At 45.7% G+C, this 18,096-nt stretch overlaps 1 protein-coding gene across 7 annotated transcripts in view; it reads left to right on the top strand.

Moving 5' to 3' along the window:
* PTPRG (protein tyrosine phosphatase receptor type G) overlaps window positions 1–18,096 on the top strand; it is a 684,348-nt gene that overhangs the window by 551,530 nt on the left and 114,722 nt on the right. For all 7 annotated transcript variants that reach the window (XM_045807508.2, XM_045807506.2, XM_045807511.2 and 4 more), the window contains one exon: window positions 3,345–3,537. In XM_045807508.2, coding sequence (XP_045663464.2) covers window positions 3,345–3,537 — 193 coding nt within the window. The remainder of the gene's footprint in view (window positions 1–3,344; window positions 3,538–18,096) is intronic.

Raw genomic sequence — 18,096 nt, 5'->3', positions numbered from 1 at the left:
CAGCCAGAGTATCACTGTTCACCTGCCAAAGTGAAAACGTAGACTCCCCTGGCCAATCCAGGGATCATGGTGGTTTCCACTCAATGGCCAAACATGCGAGGTACCAACGAGAGAGACCTCTGGTAATTTTCATTCAGCTTAGAGGAATGACAAGGTTTTAGTGAATGCTGCCAACCTACCGAAGGACGTTTGATGAGTCTGCTAAGCTTGACCTCCTTTTCCTCTTTTGTATGACTGTCAAGCGAAGCTATGATCCAGCTGACAATATAATATCATCCAGGTCACCAGTTCACTCTGAGAACCGTCACATCCTTCCTTGGAAATCTCTGGGCAAGTTGAGTTAATGACAAGGAAGCAGCCGAGCTTTTAAGCCATAGCATGTCATTAAGCTGTAAGAGCAATTTAAGCAAAAGCATTTTTGTGTTAAATTCAGAACCTGCCTCTTTTTACAGTTATATGACTAATTCTTTCCTGAGGCATCAGAAATAAACTTTTTAGGAGAACTAAATGCTAGCTGTGAAAGAAGCAAGTCTTCTAGAGAATAAACAAACCTTAGAGTCGGATTGCCGAGACAGTCTCCAAGGCCATCCTTTTCTGGCATCTCAGAGATTAAACTATCTCAGGACAGATGGCTGCTCTTCCAGAAAATTTCCGGTCTAACTTGCTATGTATAGCAGCCTGGCCGTCTACAAGAAAAAAAAAAATCACCCTGAAAGTTAAGGAATTCTTCCTATATAACTCTCGTCTCTAAGGCTTTAATTTAAACCAATTTCCTCTTTTCGGCCTTCTCTGGACATGGAGAAGAGCTGGTCAGCATCTTCCACATACGAGGGCCTTTAATCAAATTACTCCTAGCTTGCCTTTTCTTCAGGCTAAACACTTCCCACTTCCCTTAAGCTTTCCACACGGGATTTAGCCCCTGTCTCTGTAATCACTTCGGTTGATCTTTCCCTAGACGGTCTCCAGAGAGTCTTTGTTCATTCCTTCCATGTAATTTTAAGAATTTATTTTCTGTAAGGAAACTCTGAAACCTTCTCTCCTGTATGATGTGTTCGGTTCCGAGTAGGGTCGTCCTGTCAAGTGAGTTCACGTTGTCAGGTTGAGGAGCTTGGGTTTCTTCAATACCTCCAATTATCTCCATCTGAGTGGGTCACGTTTGGCAGAGGAAAGAGTCCAATTTTCTTAATTTTTCTGCTTGTATTGCCTTTCTCTCTTCACGATAAAGGAAGAAGGAACGCCGCAAGGAAGAATGGGAAGGAAGGCAATTTCGAATAGCCACCATAAGAGTTGTTAGAAGTTACGCCACTGGTGGGGAATTGCAGTAACACCACAGGACCAGATTACCTTTGCTTTTAGGCTGGTTGAGCGGTCATTCTGGCTCTATTACCTTCAGGAAAAAGCAGGAAAGTTTTCCTGGTTTGTTATCACTTTACATTTGCAGGAGAATTGGAGGGGAGGTGGAATGATAGGTGAATTGAGGTGCTTAAATGATTTGTCTTGGCTGTGATCACTGTGCACGTTCATTGCTTTCTCGTGCAAAGGGAGGGAGTTTCAGATCCAGCAGGCTGAGAAGCACTGGGGTTAGTTCCAGGGTTCAAGATGACCATCCAGAAACCCAGGTTGGGGGTGCCTGGCTGGTTCAGTTGGTAGAGCGTCTGACTCTTGATCTGAGGGTCAGGAGTCCAAGCTGCACATTGAATGTGGAGCCTACTTGAAAGAAAGAGAGAGAGAGAGAGAGAGAGAGAGAGAGAGAGAGAGAGAGAGAGAAAGAAAGAAAGAAAGAAAGAAAGAAAGAAAGAAAGAAAGAAAGAAAGAAAGAAAGAAAAGAAAGAAGAAAGAGAAAAGAAAAGGAGGGAGGAAGGGGAGAGAGAAAGAAAAGGAAGAAAGAAAAGAAGAAAGAGGGAGGGAGGAGGGAAGGAAGAGAGAGCGTAGTAATATTCCTGTGTATTTAACATTGGTTTTGGCCACCCTCTGGCCCCCGAAAGCCTAGGGCGGCCACCCAGTGGCTACTTGGGAAGCATCTGACATCATTCACTTTATGATTCTCTGCTGCAGAAAGCATGTTGATTGGGTACTCAAGGAGCCAAATGGGCCAGAAAGAGTTGATTCCATTTCTTTTTCATTCCATTTTCATCTCCCACTTCAAGGAGTTAGTATTTTCCATGGCTGGGCATTTTGGATAAATTTTATTTCTTTGGTGATCAGAATAACTTTGTGGTCCACTGAGAACAGGTCTCTGGCATCCAGCCTCAGCTTCATTTCTCTTATATTAAACATTACTCCGTGTGTGTGTGTTTTTTTAATGAGCAGAAGATTGAGGGCCACAGAGAGTCCTTTTTAATAATGGAAATATGATCTTAGAGTCCTGATTTTTTTTTTCTTTGCTTTTCTGTAAACGTTTGGTCTGTGATCTTGGTGGCAAGTGTTTTTTAATAATACGAATCATAATGATAGCAGCTAATCTTTACCATGGACTTAACGGCTGCTAAATAATTTAGGTATATTTTAATCTCTCCAGTGACTTTATAAGATAGCTACTAGTATTATATCTGTTTTGTATAAAGTATCTATGATGTTGACAGAGACTGAGTTACTGATGCTTTGATGGTTTGACTGATTACCCATCTGGGAAGTGTGGACATTGGGCAGTCTACCTCACAAGCCATGCACGCAGCAGCTTTCTGCCTTTGCCACTTTGCTCAGCCGAACCCCTAGCACGTACATAAGAAGGTGCTTAGTAAGGACTGACTCACGAGTTCTGACGGAGCTCTTCTGGGCGAGGGACTGTTTTAGGTGCTGCCCATGGATTATCTCATTGAGTCCTGGCGCAAAACCTATCAGGGTGGGTGCTGCCATAATTATCACTCTTGTACTGAGGAACCGTTGAGGCTCAGAGCAGGGAAGCAGCTTCCTCGGGGCCACAGAGCGGGTGAGCCTCGGAGCTAGAATTTCCATCCACGTAGTCTGGCTGCGGAGCCTGCCAGTTGCACCATAACCTCGTGCTCCTTCCCAGAAGACTAACGGTCTTGCCAGGGGCCAGAGCAGAAAGACGGGAACTCTCTTCTGAGACACAAACTAGAAGAGTTCTGTACAGGCCTCCCCTGGCGGAATGTTCTCCCGACTCGCCAGCAGGACAGAAACCACAGCCAGATAAGCCCGTGCACAGTGGTTCCAGCAGGCAGCCTGTGTCCTGCTGGGTTTGTCAGCCTGGGCCTTGGGCGCGTCCTACCATTTTGTGTCCTTGTCACACACACACACACTTACACGTACCCTGCCCGTGTTGTACCGCATCGCTTTTCTCATTCTTGGTCTTCTTCCCCTCCCCTCTCTGGTTCTCTGTTCAGCTCGAGGCTTTTTACTCCATCTTCACCACGGAGCAGCAAGACCACGTCAAGTCGGTGGAGTATCTGAGAAATAACTTCCGACCGCAGCAAGGTCTGAATGGCAGGGTGGTGTCCAAGTCTGCGGTTCGCGACGCCTGGAACCACGACATGACAGACTTCTTAGAAAACCCACTGGGGACAGAAGCCTCTAAAGGTATATTTGGATTAAGTGCCCTTGCCTGAGGAAGATGCCTTATCATCAATTACTTTAAATTAAAAGGAGTTCCAAACCAGCCAAGAGTTGGAACTTGGTGTTAAGAGCATATGTTTCTCTGCTAAAAGAGACTTGTCTGGATGATAAATAGAAGCAGTTGTGGGAATAGCTTCAGTTAAATAGATATGTTCAGAATTGCCCTTTTGACTGGTAATATGTCAGTCATTCTGCTGGTATTTTCACCTTGTAACATCAACACTAAAGGGGGATGTCTAAAAGAAGCTCTTGGGTGTCTTACCTTGCACCTGCCCCTCCAGCCCCTGCCCTTGGGATCGGGATGCTGTCTCTGACTTCAGGCACCCGCACCTTCGACTTGCCCCCCAGCACTCCACCCTGCAGCACGCCCTTACCTCCTTACTGACCTCCTCTGTACCAGGCAAGACCTCTGGCTCCGGCCCTCCACCCCTACCAGACAACCACGTGGCCTTTTTTAAACCATTATTTAACAGTTTGATTTCCATACCCGCTAAACATGAGTTTACTATTTTCAGGTATCTTAATCTTTTTCCATTTCTACATTCTCATGTGAACTGAACATAAATTTCTGTCCCCGGAAACTAGAAAATCGGATTCTACCCTCACAGCTTAACTTCAGGCTCTGTAATTTGCCCTCATTGTGGCTTCGAGCTTGGCAAACACTTAGAGAATAAGGCTGATCAAAATTCCAGTACTTGGGGGCACCTGGGTGGCTCAGTCGGTTAAGCGTCTGCCTTTGGCTCAGGTCATGATCCCAGGGTCCTGGGATCGAGCCCTGCATCTCCGCCTGCTGCTCCCCCTGCTTTTGCTCCCCCCCCCCCCCGCTTCATTCTCTCTCTCTCTCAAATAAGTAAATGAAATCTTTTTTTAAGGAAATTCCAGTACTTGGAAGGGAGGAAGGAATAAGAAGGAGTTTTCTTTGGGTGTGAAGAGATGGTTCTTTCCTAAGCCAGTGCTCTCCTCTCAGAAACTGTGAGCTTGGGTAATATGGGAAGGGCTTGTGTCATTAATCAACACTGGACACAGACTGTGGTATTTTAGGGGGTAAGTTACACAGGGATGTTTTGTTTTCAAGAGTGCCCCACCCCCAGTAAAAAGGACCAATTTACTGGCACATGACCTTCGTAGGAACAGGAGGGATGCGACTATATTCCACAAACAACTGCACTGATGTGCACTTTGATGATAAGAACGAGCCCATTTTCCAGGCTCATATATCTGAAAAGTTAACAGAAGAGGAAAAGGAGCTTAAGAATGTGATCATTTCCTTCCTGTCTGTGTGGTTTTGTCTGAAGATGGTGAGAGAAGTAGTCTGGCCAGATGCCATCAAGAAACGCTTGAGATTCAAGTAATTTGGAGCCGACCCTTTGTCAAGGGCGTCATTTGTCAGCTGGGAACAATGGGTGGGTTAAGAAGCACGCAAACCTGGGAAATGTCTTAGGTTGGCTGGCATAGCAGACCTCGCTTGGGCTAATTTTGTTTTCTCACCAAGCTAAAAATAAAGAGAACGACCAAGCTCGAAAGCTTTCTCCCAAGAGAACTGGCTTGGGAAAAGAAGAATCTCTTAGGGATTGAGTATTTTGTGAGAGGTGAATACAGAAGATGTGTGGGGGATGATGAATTCATATCACAAGTGAATGCAAGATCTGGTAGCTCAGAATGCTGAGGTTATGACGGTTACAAAGTTCTTTCCTGGAAGATGGGCTGAGTATATAATACATCAGCTGTGCAGAGGGAATGCATGGCCCTTATTACCCCAAAAAGTTAGAGAAGATAATGGTTTCTGTCGCATTAAATTGTCATAGGGGGCAGGATCTTTTACTGAATGGACTTTCTCTGAATTTGAGCAGAGCCATTCACCCTTCCTGAAATATAAGGAATCAGTTCTTCATTCTACAAGGTTTTGTTGCAATTATCATGGTGCGTAATGCTGACTCCTAAAATGTGTGAATACTGAAATGTTTTGTGATCTTTTTAGAAGCAGAGAAGGATGTAGGTCCAGTTCTATTTGTGTTTTAAGCATATTGCTGGATTGTAACATACGGAAAAGTGTACATGCACCACTGATGCGTTTTCACCCCCCAAACAGACTTGAGTAGCAAACCCCCCAGGTCAAGAGACCTAGCATCACGGGCTTCCCAGGAGCACCTCCATCTCCCTCTTCCCAGTAGCTGTCTGTTCCCGAGGGTAGCCGCGAGCGTGAATTAGCTTTGCCTTTTGTTCAGTTTCACAGAAATAGAATTATCCACTCTGTCCTTTTTTGCATCTTGCTTTTTTCACTCTACCCTGGTTTTGAGGGTCACATCTCTGCTGCATGTCGTTGGTGGTGTGTTCGTACTGCTGAATTTCATCGTGAGACCCCACCTGCATTTATTTATCCACTTCAGTATACATAAATGTATGGATGACTTCCACATTTTGGTGATGATGAAAATTCTTGACCATGCTTTTTGATGAGCATCTGGACACGTCTACTGGGTAGGAACCTAGGGGTACAGTGGCGGCCGCCTGGAGTACACATAGATGCTCAGATTTGGTTGGATTCCGCTCAGCAGTTTCCCAGGGTGACTGTATGTACTATGTGACACTTGCCAGCAGTCGGTCAGGCTTTCCTGGTTTTTTTATGGCATAATGTGCATATCATAAAATACAGCTATTATCAATGTACACTTCAATCATTTTAATAAATTTAGAGTTATAGGGGCGCCTGGCTGGCGCAGTCATTAAGCGTCTGCCTTCGGCTCAGGGCGCGATCCCGGCGTTATGGGATCGAGCCCCACGTCAGGCTCCTCCGCTGGGAGCCTGCTTCTTCCTCTCCCACTCCCCCTGCTTGTGTTCCCTCTCTCGCTGGCTGTCTCTCTCTCTGCCAAATAAATAAAATCTTTTAAAAAATAATAATAATAATAAATTTAGAGTTATAGTTCTGTTTATAGTTATATATAACCCAGTTTTAGAACATTTTCATCACCCCAGAAAGTTCTTTCAATTCTTTCTCCTACCCTCAACAGCAGGCCACTCTGATCGGCTTTTATCTGTCACGTGACATTAGGATTTTAAGATCAATCCATGTTGTAGCGTCCATCATTCCTTTTTATTGTGTGCTAGCATCCCTATTTATTTGTTTAATAACAGCTTTATCGAGATTTCATTCACATGCATAAAGTTCATTTTTTTTAAAGTGTGCGCTTCAGTGAAATTGAGCATATTCACGAAGTTGTGCGGTCTTCCCTGCGACCTACTTCCAGAACAATGTTTTCACCCCCCAAAAGAAAGTCCATCCCCATGAGCAGTCACTCACTCCTTCCTCCCTTTCTTTCTCCCATCCCTGCCGCTTTCCTAGCCCTAGGCAACTCTGTGTCAATGGATTTACCTGTTCTAGATTCTTCATAGAAATGGAATCATATAATATATGCCTTTTTGTATCTGGCTTCTTTCAGCATAGTATTTTGGCATAATATTTTCAAGTTTCATCCATACTGGAGTAGATCTCAGAATTCTTCATTGGATGGCCAAATAATACGTCATTGTATGGATATACCATATAATGTTTATCTGCTTATCAATTGATGTTTGAATTTTTTCCACTTTGTGGCTGCTGTCAGTAATACTGTCATGAACATTCATGTTTGAGTTTTTGTGTGGACATATGTTTTCAGTTCTCTCAGATGTATACCTAGGAGTAGAACTGCTGAGTCACATGGTAATTCCAATTTTTCCAGTTTTGAGGAACCACCCACCTGTTTGCCCGAGCCATTGCACCAGTTTGCACTCCCATCAGCAGTGTATGGGGTTTCTCCACATCCTCACCAGCACTTGCTATATGTCTTTAATTTTAGCCATCCCAGTGGAGGTGAAGTAGTATTGACTTGCATTTCCTTAATCACCGACGATGTCCCTGTTTGTTTTTAAATGCACATTTCATGGAATCATGGTCTACCAAATGCTCCTCCTTTTTCTACCCCAAGAAAATGCAGGTGATTCCATGGCACGATGGGCCAAAAGCCAGTCACAAATGCTGGCAATCAGGCAGGCAGACTAGAGGGCATAGATTATTGACCTTAGACATTTATGCAATAAAGAGTACCAATAGAAAGAAAGAGTCCCTTTTTCTCCTCCGGTCTTCTGCACAAAAGATTTGAAAGAGAAGGATGGTGACCTATAATCTTCAGGTAATTCAAAAAAACGAAGCCCGTCTGATTGGCATTCTCTATCTGATCGTTATTGGAAATTTTCAGTGCCTAAGAGAGCTATAGTGTTGATCATGGAGCTCTGCATTTATTGTGCTATTGTTATAGAAGAAAGAAAAATAAATTAATTATATAAGGAAAGAGGCAATAAACTTTCTTTGTTGAGGACCAGATAGTGAGCACTTAGTCTCTTGTCACAACTATTCACTCCGCTCTGCCACTCTGGCATGAAGGCAGTCGTGGACAATATACAAGGGAATAGGTGTGGAAAATGTCTTTCAAAAACACCTTACTCACAAATATAGGCCGCGGGCCACATTTACCAACTGGTGCTGGAGGGGATGGCTCAAAGTCAGATGGAGAAACTCAATTATAGGCTCAGTTTAAGGTAAATATTTTCTGTCTTCAACATGGCGGTGACCATGACCGTGAAGCCTTGGTTGGTTCCACTTTTCCATTCCACCACAAGACCTTAGGACCAGTTAGATATTTATTAACTCAGTACCCAGCCACTTACCAGTTCACCTTAACACCTGGTCGTCTTTCACAGCAGACGTGGAAGCAGAGCCTCGGTGGACTGATTACAGCCCCGCACCTCCCTGGTTCCCTTGGCTGTGATCGTTAACTGGTGTTCATTGAGCAGCACAGTGAGGAATGCCTGAGTTAATGTGCCCCCATCTTGCCCTTCTGTCAGGATGATTGGACATACTGGAATAGAGAAAACAGAATCAAGCCTTTCAGTGCCAGCACTAGACACATGGCCATGTACAACACCAAAGGAAAGGGGGGAAAAGTCATCTTAATATTGTATTGTTGCTGCAGAAAGACTTATAATGGATGTCATCCATAAGAAATATAAAGCTTTAGTTCCAGTAAATGGAAACAATATTTAGGCTCCGTGGATTGTTCAAGGGACATCCAATTTGCCACTCTGCCCTTTATCGGTAAATAACTTGGACAGACTTTAGGATTTAATGGGCTGTCATTTCAGTTATTCTGCAACACATCCCGGGCACATGGAAGAGCATTTGGTGATTAAGTGCTGAATACTGTCTATTGTGAAGACTTTTGGAACAGTGAACGGAGGAAAAATAACTTTCCTTCCAACAACATGGAACATATGGTTTATTAATTTAACGAAACCTGTTCAAACCACAGTGGAATCAAAACCACTTGATCTGATAATTTGATTTGATGGCTTAATTAAAGTGGCACTGCATAATATAATAAAAGCAAAGGAAACAGTGAGGACACTGGGTTGCCCGTGTGCCCCTCCGGCCTCCTAAGTCATGCCGTGTTTTTTGAAGGACGGTCTTTGCTTCTGCTGATGGAGGGATCTCTTTTTCAGCTACATTTTCAATGGTAAAGATTGCTTCCTGTTTTGGTTAAAAGCAGGTTTTTAAGAACATGTACCACTGTGTGAGAATGTCTAAGTAACTAGCCTATTTTAAATCAGAACACATTGAGAAAGAGCATCTCATTTCCCACCCAAATTAGCAAACAAAGAAGTAAATCCATGATTGCTTTTAAAAAGAGTTTGACATTTAAATTCATGGTTTTTCGCTATTTTGGGAGAAAACATTAATGTTGTTCTATTTTCAGTTTAATCATTTCTACTCACCAGATTAATGAGCTTGAACTACTTTATCTTATTAAAAGAAGCTCTGATAAGAGCACTTAATTCCTTTGTAGGCAGCTGTCCTCCCAGAAACTCTTCCAAAAAGTTATCCTGTTACTTTCAGAAACTTCCAGCACAGAAAAGTGCTAAGAAAAAAAAACACTTTTAACACAGCCCCCAGAGAGTGTTTTCAACCCCTCTTCTTTTAAAAATAATGGTCAACTAGCCATTACTTTTTAACCTTGTGAGTGAGTAAAAAAGAAGACCAAAAAGTCAGGTTGTTTTTAGGATTCTCCAGCATCCTAGGTTCTCATTCTTTTGAAGGTCATGCCATTGCTGTATCAAACATTTTTACCTGTTCAGGCATCCTCTGATTATGGTAACTTTATGTAAATATGTAAAGAGCTGGTATAACTTGCCTTTGATTGGTTGACATGAAGTTGATATTTCGTAGATATTTAATGCAACATTCACTCCTCTTGCTTCATGTTTTGTAGTCCGTGAATTTCTTTTCACATGTGAGACATCTTCAGGCGCCGTTGGGGAGCTGGCCTAAAGCACCAGTGGGGTTAGACAGGCTGTGTGGGGGGGTGTTATGTGCCAGATGCTGTGTTGGCCTCGTCTGGTCGTATGTCTTCTTTAATCCCGAAAACCACCTCTACCACTTTTCGTTTCACTTTTTCTTTACCAAATATTTGTTGAGCATCTACTATGAACAAGTTCTAGGTGCTAGCAATAAAGGTAACAAGGGGGAAGAGTCCCTCATCGTGGAGTTTGTGTTTCAGTGGGGAGAAAGACACAAACAAGTCAACTGACAATGATGAAGCTTCAGTGTTCTGAAGATCCAGTCAGGCAGTATTCTAAGCGTAGTAGAGGTGGTGAAGGCGTGGGGAAGAGATCTTCCCTGAGTAGGGCAAGAGGTGATAAGGAGCCAGCCCTGTAAAATTCTTAGAGCAAAGGCTCTGAGGCATGGGGACCAGCTTGGAGAGATGGGTTACTATCATGTCTGGAAAAGACTTTTCTTGGTATTCTTTTGGCAGTGGGAAGCCTTTGGAGGATTTTAAGAAGGGCTGTGGAATGATGTGAACAGGTTTTTAAACCCGTCTCTCTGTTACGTGAAAAATGTTTGCAGAGGACTTGGGTTGGAACTTGCAAGACTAGGACATGGCTGATAGAAATATTCCCTGCAGGATGACAGTGGTTGCATGATGGCGATCCTGGTAGAGGTAGACACAATCCATTAGGGATGGAGTTTGGAATAGAGCCTCTGGGATTTTACTCATCATTTGGTTGGAGGCTGGGCGGGGGTGAGCAAAAAGAGAAACATAGCATTACTGTTTCTCTTTAACAGATGGGAGGAGTCTGAGACTCAGAGCCTCTCAGCCAGAAAATGGGAGGGCTGAGATGTGAACCAAGGTTTTCTTATGTCCAAATGCAACATTCTTTCTATTTTCCATGGGACTACCAGCTTCCAAATGCGTCTACAAGCAGGATGTCTTTGTTTTAAATGTCATTAGGTGGCTTGAACAACACAGTGTATTACGCCTTCTCTGAACAAAAGAGCTTCAAAAATAAACATACTTATGGGGATTGGGTATTCCTAAAGATCTGAGCTTATCATCTGAAAAGAAATCATTGGGCTCAGTCTTTATCTGCTTGGCTTACATTTGGAGGGTTATCTTGGGTGCTCAGGGCACAGGCTACTGAGGCTTTGATCACAGGGTCATTCCCTGGGAGGGCCAGTGCACCCCCTTGATCTGCACGCTGGGGCCTCCTAGGCTGAGGGTCTTGTGAATCCTTGGATCAACAGCGCCTGACACAGCACCTAGGACATAGGGGGTATATAGTCATTGTTCGCGCAAAGAGTACAGAGCCTGGGACATGGAAAGTTCTCCGCAAATAATGATACTTTCTTGTCAGTAAGTCCACAGTGGCTGCTTTGTGTGCTCAGAATAAACTATTCTATGTGACATGATCACTGGAGAACACATTTCAGAATAAGGGGACCAGGCTCTCTTCCTGGTAGAAATATGAGCCTTTCCAGTGAAATCCACAATCCTTATGTGGTGCCCAGGCCCCCTCCCCAGCCCCATCTTGAACTTCACTTCCCTTGACATCCTGCATGTCAGTTCACCTGCACCCCCAGTCCCAGCAGGCTGTACCCTCTGCCTAGAAAGCCATTGCCTCACCTCTGTGCCTCATCTACCCCTCCTCATCCTTCATAGCTCTGCTCTAGGGTACCTTCCCCACGGAAGTTTCTTAACTCCTTGGCCTACTGCTTGTGTTGGGGTGCCAGGACTTTGGTTACACTTCTCACAGTGGGAATTTTATGTCCAGTTGTTTTTCCCCCTAATGTCTAGCTCTCCCACCACCCCATAAACTCCATGAAAGGTGAGACTGTCTTTTTATTTCTTTTTTGTTGGGGAGAGGGTACAGTGCTCACTGTTAGCTCCTCAGTGAATATTTAACTAGATGGATGAATGCCAGGATGGATGGATGGATGGATGGATGGATGGATGGATGGATGGATGGGAGGAGGGGTGGGAGGATGGATGGATGGATGGATGGATGGATGGATGGATGGATGGATGGATGGATGGGAGGAGGGGTGGGAGGATGGATGGATGGATGGATGGATGGATGGATGGATGGATGGATGGGAGGAGGGGTGGGAGGATGGATGGATGGATGGATGGATGGATGGATGGATGGATGGGAGGAGGGGTGGGTGGGAAGGAGGGAGGGATGGTTGGATGGATTAAACTAATCCATACATGCCAGGTGGCCAGAAGTTAAAGGATTCTTGCCTCAAGAGTTGGCACAGTTGGGGCATTTATGATCTAGGCCAGACTGGCTCCTCTTATGGGAGGAGCATAGCTAGACATTTAGAGTAGGATTCCATACCATTCCCAGTCCCCGACATCGGAGGGGCTCCCGAGATTTGGGAAGCCATCTTCTACTTTGAGCATAAACTACTTAGGTGGAAGTGTTCATCTCAGAAAACCATGGTGAGAGGGCTTTCCTCTGACCTAGGGAACAGCCAGCCTATCTACTGAAAAGCAGAGAATGGACACTTAACATGGCGTAGGCACCAGTGTCAGGATGCTTCCTGGCAGAACTGTGTTATGGCTTGAGAGCTGTTGAGCGGATATCGGTAACGGACACCAGGGGCCGTCTGTCATTGTCACACTTTATAAATATTACCTAATTACTTAATCCTCGCTGTCCCCAGGCAGATAGGCAAAGTTCAATGTTCAGGGCCGACTTAGCAACCCTCCTACGGCTTCAGCTTTTCTTTGCTCTCTAGAAAAATCTTCCCTGACATCGGGTTTGTTTGTGTGGACACGGTGGAGCTGGTGAACAATAATCTAGAAATTAATAAAGGCCAACAGCATCCTTCCTCCCAGAGTGACCCACATCCCCTCTCCCTAGCTTGCCAGCATTCACGGCCCGTGAAGCACAGGGCTCCGAGACATTCACGCGCATCTCCATGGAGTCACTGGAGGCATGTAGCTGGGAGACAGACTGTTTATCTTCCCCGTTCTTCCTGCTGATTATTCTGCAAACAAACATGCTTTAGTTGAGGCTGTTTTTCTTCAGGTACAAGGAACGTGTGCCGAACCCTTGGCTTTCTCAAGCCACAAGAAACCCCTCACCTCCCCCATCCCTGGGGCCTGATAATCAAAGACCCGTCTGTAAAGGCACAATAGGGGGAGCCTGTGTTGAATCCTCTGGAAGCATCTTTTTCTCTTGCCTTCCCAGCACAGCCAACGGTCCTCGTGGCTGTGGGCTTCCCTCCTGGGCCCTCTCTTCCGTGGCTTTGTGATTGCAAAGCAATGGTCTGAGCGCTTGAAATGAGCATTGTGGCTCTCCCATTTCAGATCTCTGCCTGTGTTGAAAAGGTGCTGTCTACACGTCTGACACTAAACGATAATAGGTATCATCGAGTGCGAGGAGCCCTGCGGTTTCTATGCTCGTGGGCTGGCACCAGCGAAGCCTGCCCAGAAGAGAGGAGCCTTCTCAGTGAGGAGTGTACTGACCACTTAAAACCGATGGTTCCAGCAACGAGCTAGAAGCCCATGTGCCTCCTCAGGGCATGTGGATCGATAAGCTGGGGGCAGCCAAGAGACCAAGGGGGCTCAGTCCTTCCTGTGTGCTGAGCAGGTATTTGCCACTGGGGTCCACCAGGGGCGCTACCTGTTCATAGCCTGGTCTCTCCTTGCAAGTGGCAGGCTTCCTGCTCTCCTCTTGGGTCCTCTTGGCCAGGCCCAGGAGTGGCTACTGGAGTCCGGTCCCCAGGTACCAGAGACGCTGGAACCATCCCATCGAGGGCCAACCTAACCAAACGGCCAGTTGGTGCAGACGCCGCATCTGGGGGTCGAAACAAGGTTGGAATCCAAACAGTGGATCTCATACCCTGAGCCATGACTGAGATCAGATAAGAGGAAGATGCCAAGCAAGAGTCAGAGGTTTAATTTTCTTTTTTTTTTTTTTTATAGATTTTATTTGGGAGAGATAGAGCACGAGCAGAGGGAGAGGGAGAAGCAGACTCCCCGCTGAGCAGGGAGCCCCATGTGGGTCTCGATCCCAGGACCCTGGGATCATGACCTGAAGCAAAGTCAGATGCTTAACAGACTGAGCCACCCAGGCACCCAAAAGGCAGAGATTTAAAGCTAACAAGGTGACTGTTGGGCAGAAGCCAAGAAACCCCTTTCAAACCTCGTAGATACCCAGCCTTGGGGGTACCTATTTGTAAGAGAAAAATTATTGTAAGAACCAAATTGAAAAAATATGGGCACCCTGACCTATCGAATCATAATCATCTAGGATCAATGGCTAAACCTATCAGCATGGGTCATTAGTTGATCTCTTTTTTTTTTTTTAAAGATTTTATTTATTTATTCGACAGAGATAGAGACAGCCAGCGAGAGAGGGAACACAAGCAGGGGGAGTGGGAGAGGAAGAAGCAGGCTCAGAGCGGAGGAGCCTGATGTGGGGCTCGATCCCATAACGCTGGGATCACGCCCTGAGCCGAAGGCAGACGCTTAACCGCTGTGCCACCCAGGCACCCCCATTAGTTGATCTCTTGACATGGCTATTGGAATCACTTATAAAGGCAGCGCATGGGATCTTAGGTGTTCGGTGGTGTTTAGGTAAGAACTCTCACGTGGCTGAGGGCAGCCGCAGAACTCTAGGTGACCGGGGCATTTCTTGGTAATCAGCGAGGCCATAACATCATTTCAGTGGTGGCAAATAGGAGACCCAGCCAGAGAAAACCCAGCTCCCGCACGAGGGCACTGGGCTTCTGTTGACCCTAGCCCTGCCCCTGGTGCCTGGTACAGACCTCCTTTTGGAGCCCGTGCCCAGAGCAAGGCAGAGGAAGAAGATAGAAGTTCTGTCTGGAAAGGGTGCTGTGCTCACTTAAAGTGGGATGGGTCCACTTTGCCCTTTTGGCAGGAAATTACGGCGTCTTCAACTTGAAAGGGAGGGAAGAGGGCCTCACAGTCCGGGGAGTCCAGTCTACCACCCAGTGTCCAAGAAGCAGCTGTTGTCAAGTGGAGCTGGGAATATGCATCATTCTGAACTTTGCCACCTCCCCGAGCGCCAAGCCGAACAATGCTCTTTCCTGCACAGGACATGGACACCTCCCATGGCCTTTAACTCTCAGAGGAAGAGGGCTCTCACATAGAAAAAAAAGACTCCAAGGAGGTAGGAGAAGTCAGGAAGAGCATAATGTGGGAAAGTCAGAACCACACGCTTGGAGGACTGGAGAAGTGAATTTCTGCTGCAGCTTCCCGGACGCTGGCTGCTGCCACCGCGGCTGTGTTCTGAGCGTGGGGCTCTGACACATTCATGGCAAAGACAGCTGATGGGATAAGAACGCTTTCAGATTTGCTGTCTTCCATGGTAATTGCCACACAGAGCATCTAATCCTCAGTTGTTGGCTGAGAAACTGATCGCACACCAGGGCCTGTTCATGGGAATGGAGGGGATGCCATTGGGTGGTGTAGAAAAAAATCCACAGATAGATTAGAAAAACTTACAGTTCCTCCTGCGTAGGGAAACCCCAGTTCTTTACTTTTACGCTAATTACCTTACTTTGGGCATTTCTGGTTACCAAATGGGAAGGGGAGTCCCCACCAAGCAATTCTGTGACACCAGCTGGGTGTCCTACAAACTTAACTCAGTTCTGATGCTATTTCCCTGGAGATAGAGCATCAGATCCCAAGATTAGGGGCTCAGTCCCAAAAGATTGTGCCCACCCTGCTTCACAAGTAATAATAGGTCCCCAGCTTACCAAAGTCTTCTGTCCGACTTGGCTACAAATCAGAGGTTCCCACAACCCCCTCTTCGGGTTTGATTAATTTGCTAGAGTGCCTCGCTTGGGGAAACACATAATTACGCTCACCAATCTATCAAAGCATGTGATAAAGAACACAGATGAACAGCCAGATGAAGAGGAACAGAGGGCGAGGTCTGGGAGGCTCCCCAGTGTAGGAGTTTCTGTCCCTGTGGAGTTAGCCTGTTATCACTTAGAGATTTACAAGGGTTTCAGAAGCCCTCTGTCGGGGATGGGGTCAGAAGCAAACACTAGAACAAGAGATTCTCCTTGTGCTCTTACCACTCAGACAATTGCAGGGGTTTTAGGAGCTCTGTGCCAGGAACCAGGGCAGAGATGAACGTGTATGTTTTCTGTTACCCATAACCAGATGCCCTTTGCGTTAGTTAAGACACCATCGATTTAAAACCCAAAAACAGTTGTTCTTGTGCTTGGCAGAACGTGGGGCCACCGTGCACCAGAGTCTCTCCCATCATGAGAAAGTGGCTGTCCAGCAAAGGCTGGCCTTGAGTAAGACCCACCCAGGGATGGACCCTGGCTCCAACACCTACTGGCTTTTAGACCTGGTCTTGGACCCTTTCTCCTCATTCTCTGCTTGCCAGCCAATCTAGTTTTCTTTCCAATTTTCCAGCCGCAGGGCCTTTGCACAAGCTGGGTTTCTTCTGTCGGACATATCTAAGCCTCCTTTCTTCCTGTTCACTTGATAAACCTTCCTCTTGTTCAGATGTCAGGTCAGACATCACTCAGCTCAGTAAATCTTTCCTAACCAACCCCCAGACCTGGGTCAGGGTCCCTCATTAAACCTTGTACAGGGGCGCCTGGGTGGCTCAGTCAGTTAAGCATCTTCCTTCAGCTCAGGTTGTGATCCTCAGGGTTCTGGGATCGAGCCCCAGGTAGGGCTCCCTGCTCAGCGGGGAGTCTGCTTCTCCCTCTGTGCCCCCCTGCTTGTGCACACACGCTCTCTCTCACACTCTCTCTCTCAAATAAAATCTTAAAAAAAAAAAAAAAAAAAAACCTTGGTACAGAATAACTAATATTTTTGTAATTACAGAATCCTTAGCGCTGGGAGTATTTAACATTTTGGATGCTATGGACCCCTGCAGGCCTCTGGTGAATCCCACAGACTTCTTTTCATATTGATGGTTTTTAGATGCATAAAATAAAGTAAAATAGATTACCAAGGAAGCTAATTATCCTTAGATATTACCAAAAAATTTTTTAATTGTAATATAGTAATTTATCTGCTTCTTGATGAAGGCATTAAATTATAAAATCTAGCAGCAGGTCTAATAACCATTGTAATTTTGAAATAATAATGAACATGAAGAAAAATTTGAGATCTTGGCAACAACCGTAATCTAACAGGAATATATCTATGATTTCTTTTGCTGATGTCTCGTAGGTCCTGCTAATTACTGCTTGCACTTTTGTTGCTAGCATTTGAAATTTAAGGCAATGCTAAATTTTAGTTAGAGATCAGTGGAAATAAAAGTATATTTTTTCCCCATCCATGTTCACAGATTTCTGTGGATTCTATCTAGAGCCCCTAAGAAGCCCTAAGTTAAGAACTGTGTTTTAGGAGGATTAAGTGGTTGTGTTTCTCTCTCTGGGCTGTAATCTCCAGGAGGTCAAGGACCATGTCAATTTGTGTCGTCCGTCCCCCCCCCCCCCCGCTTATCCCTAGTTCCTGGTCAGTGTTCTGGTACCTAGTAGGTGCTCAATAAATATTTAACAATAGCAACTCTTTATAGCACACTTCCTATACGTCAGTCAGAATGTGCTTGTGCATTTCATTATTTATCCTGAAAGTTTTACCCCATGTTTTATCCAACACCATACAGCTGGTACGTCCAGAACCAAAGCAGAAGTCTGCCTCCAAAGTGAAAAAGTGAATGGATGACCCTCCTGGGTCTCTGACTCTAAAACAGGGGTAATGATGGAGCCAGGAGCCCGAGAGAATTACAGAGAGGATCTCGTGCCGCGGTTTGTGAAATGCACTAACTCAGCCCAGGGCCAGGCTCATCAGACAGGACATGTTACTATCGCAACGCCAGCGCGAACGGCACGGAGTAAAGGCCTTGGGGGCGGTTGCCCTGCACCACCCCCATATTTCCAGCATCCCCAGGATGGTTTGGGGGACTGCAAGCTGAGACTGCATTTCTGATGAGGAGAATGGTGATAGGGCTCCATCCATCCAGGGCCTCGAAGGACTTGGAGGCTGCTGTGGAAATTGTTGAGAGACCTCACACTCTCCTGTCTCATTGAGAACAGACAGGATGGGGCAGGCCGAGGGCAGAAGGAGGCTGAAGTAGCGATGCCTAGTGCCTGTGTGGGGCCGGTTTCACTTTTGAAACCTGAGTAGCACCCCTGACATTTTT

This window comes from Ursus americanus, chromosome 14 (assembly GCF_024610735.1).
Source record: "Ursus americanus isolate L20-20 chromosome 14, mUrsAme1.1.p, whole genome shotgun sequence".
Taxonomy (NCBI): Eukaryota; Metazoa; Chordata; class Mammalia; order Carnivora; family Ursidae; genus Ursus; species Ursus americanus.
The sequence above is the reverse complement of the archived record's forward strand: the minus strand, read 5'-3'. Positions and strand labels throughout refer to the sequence as shown.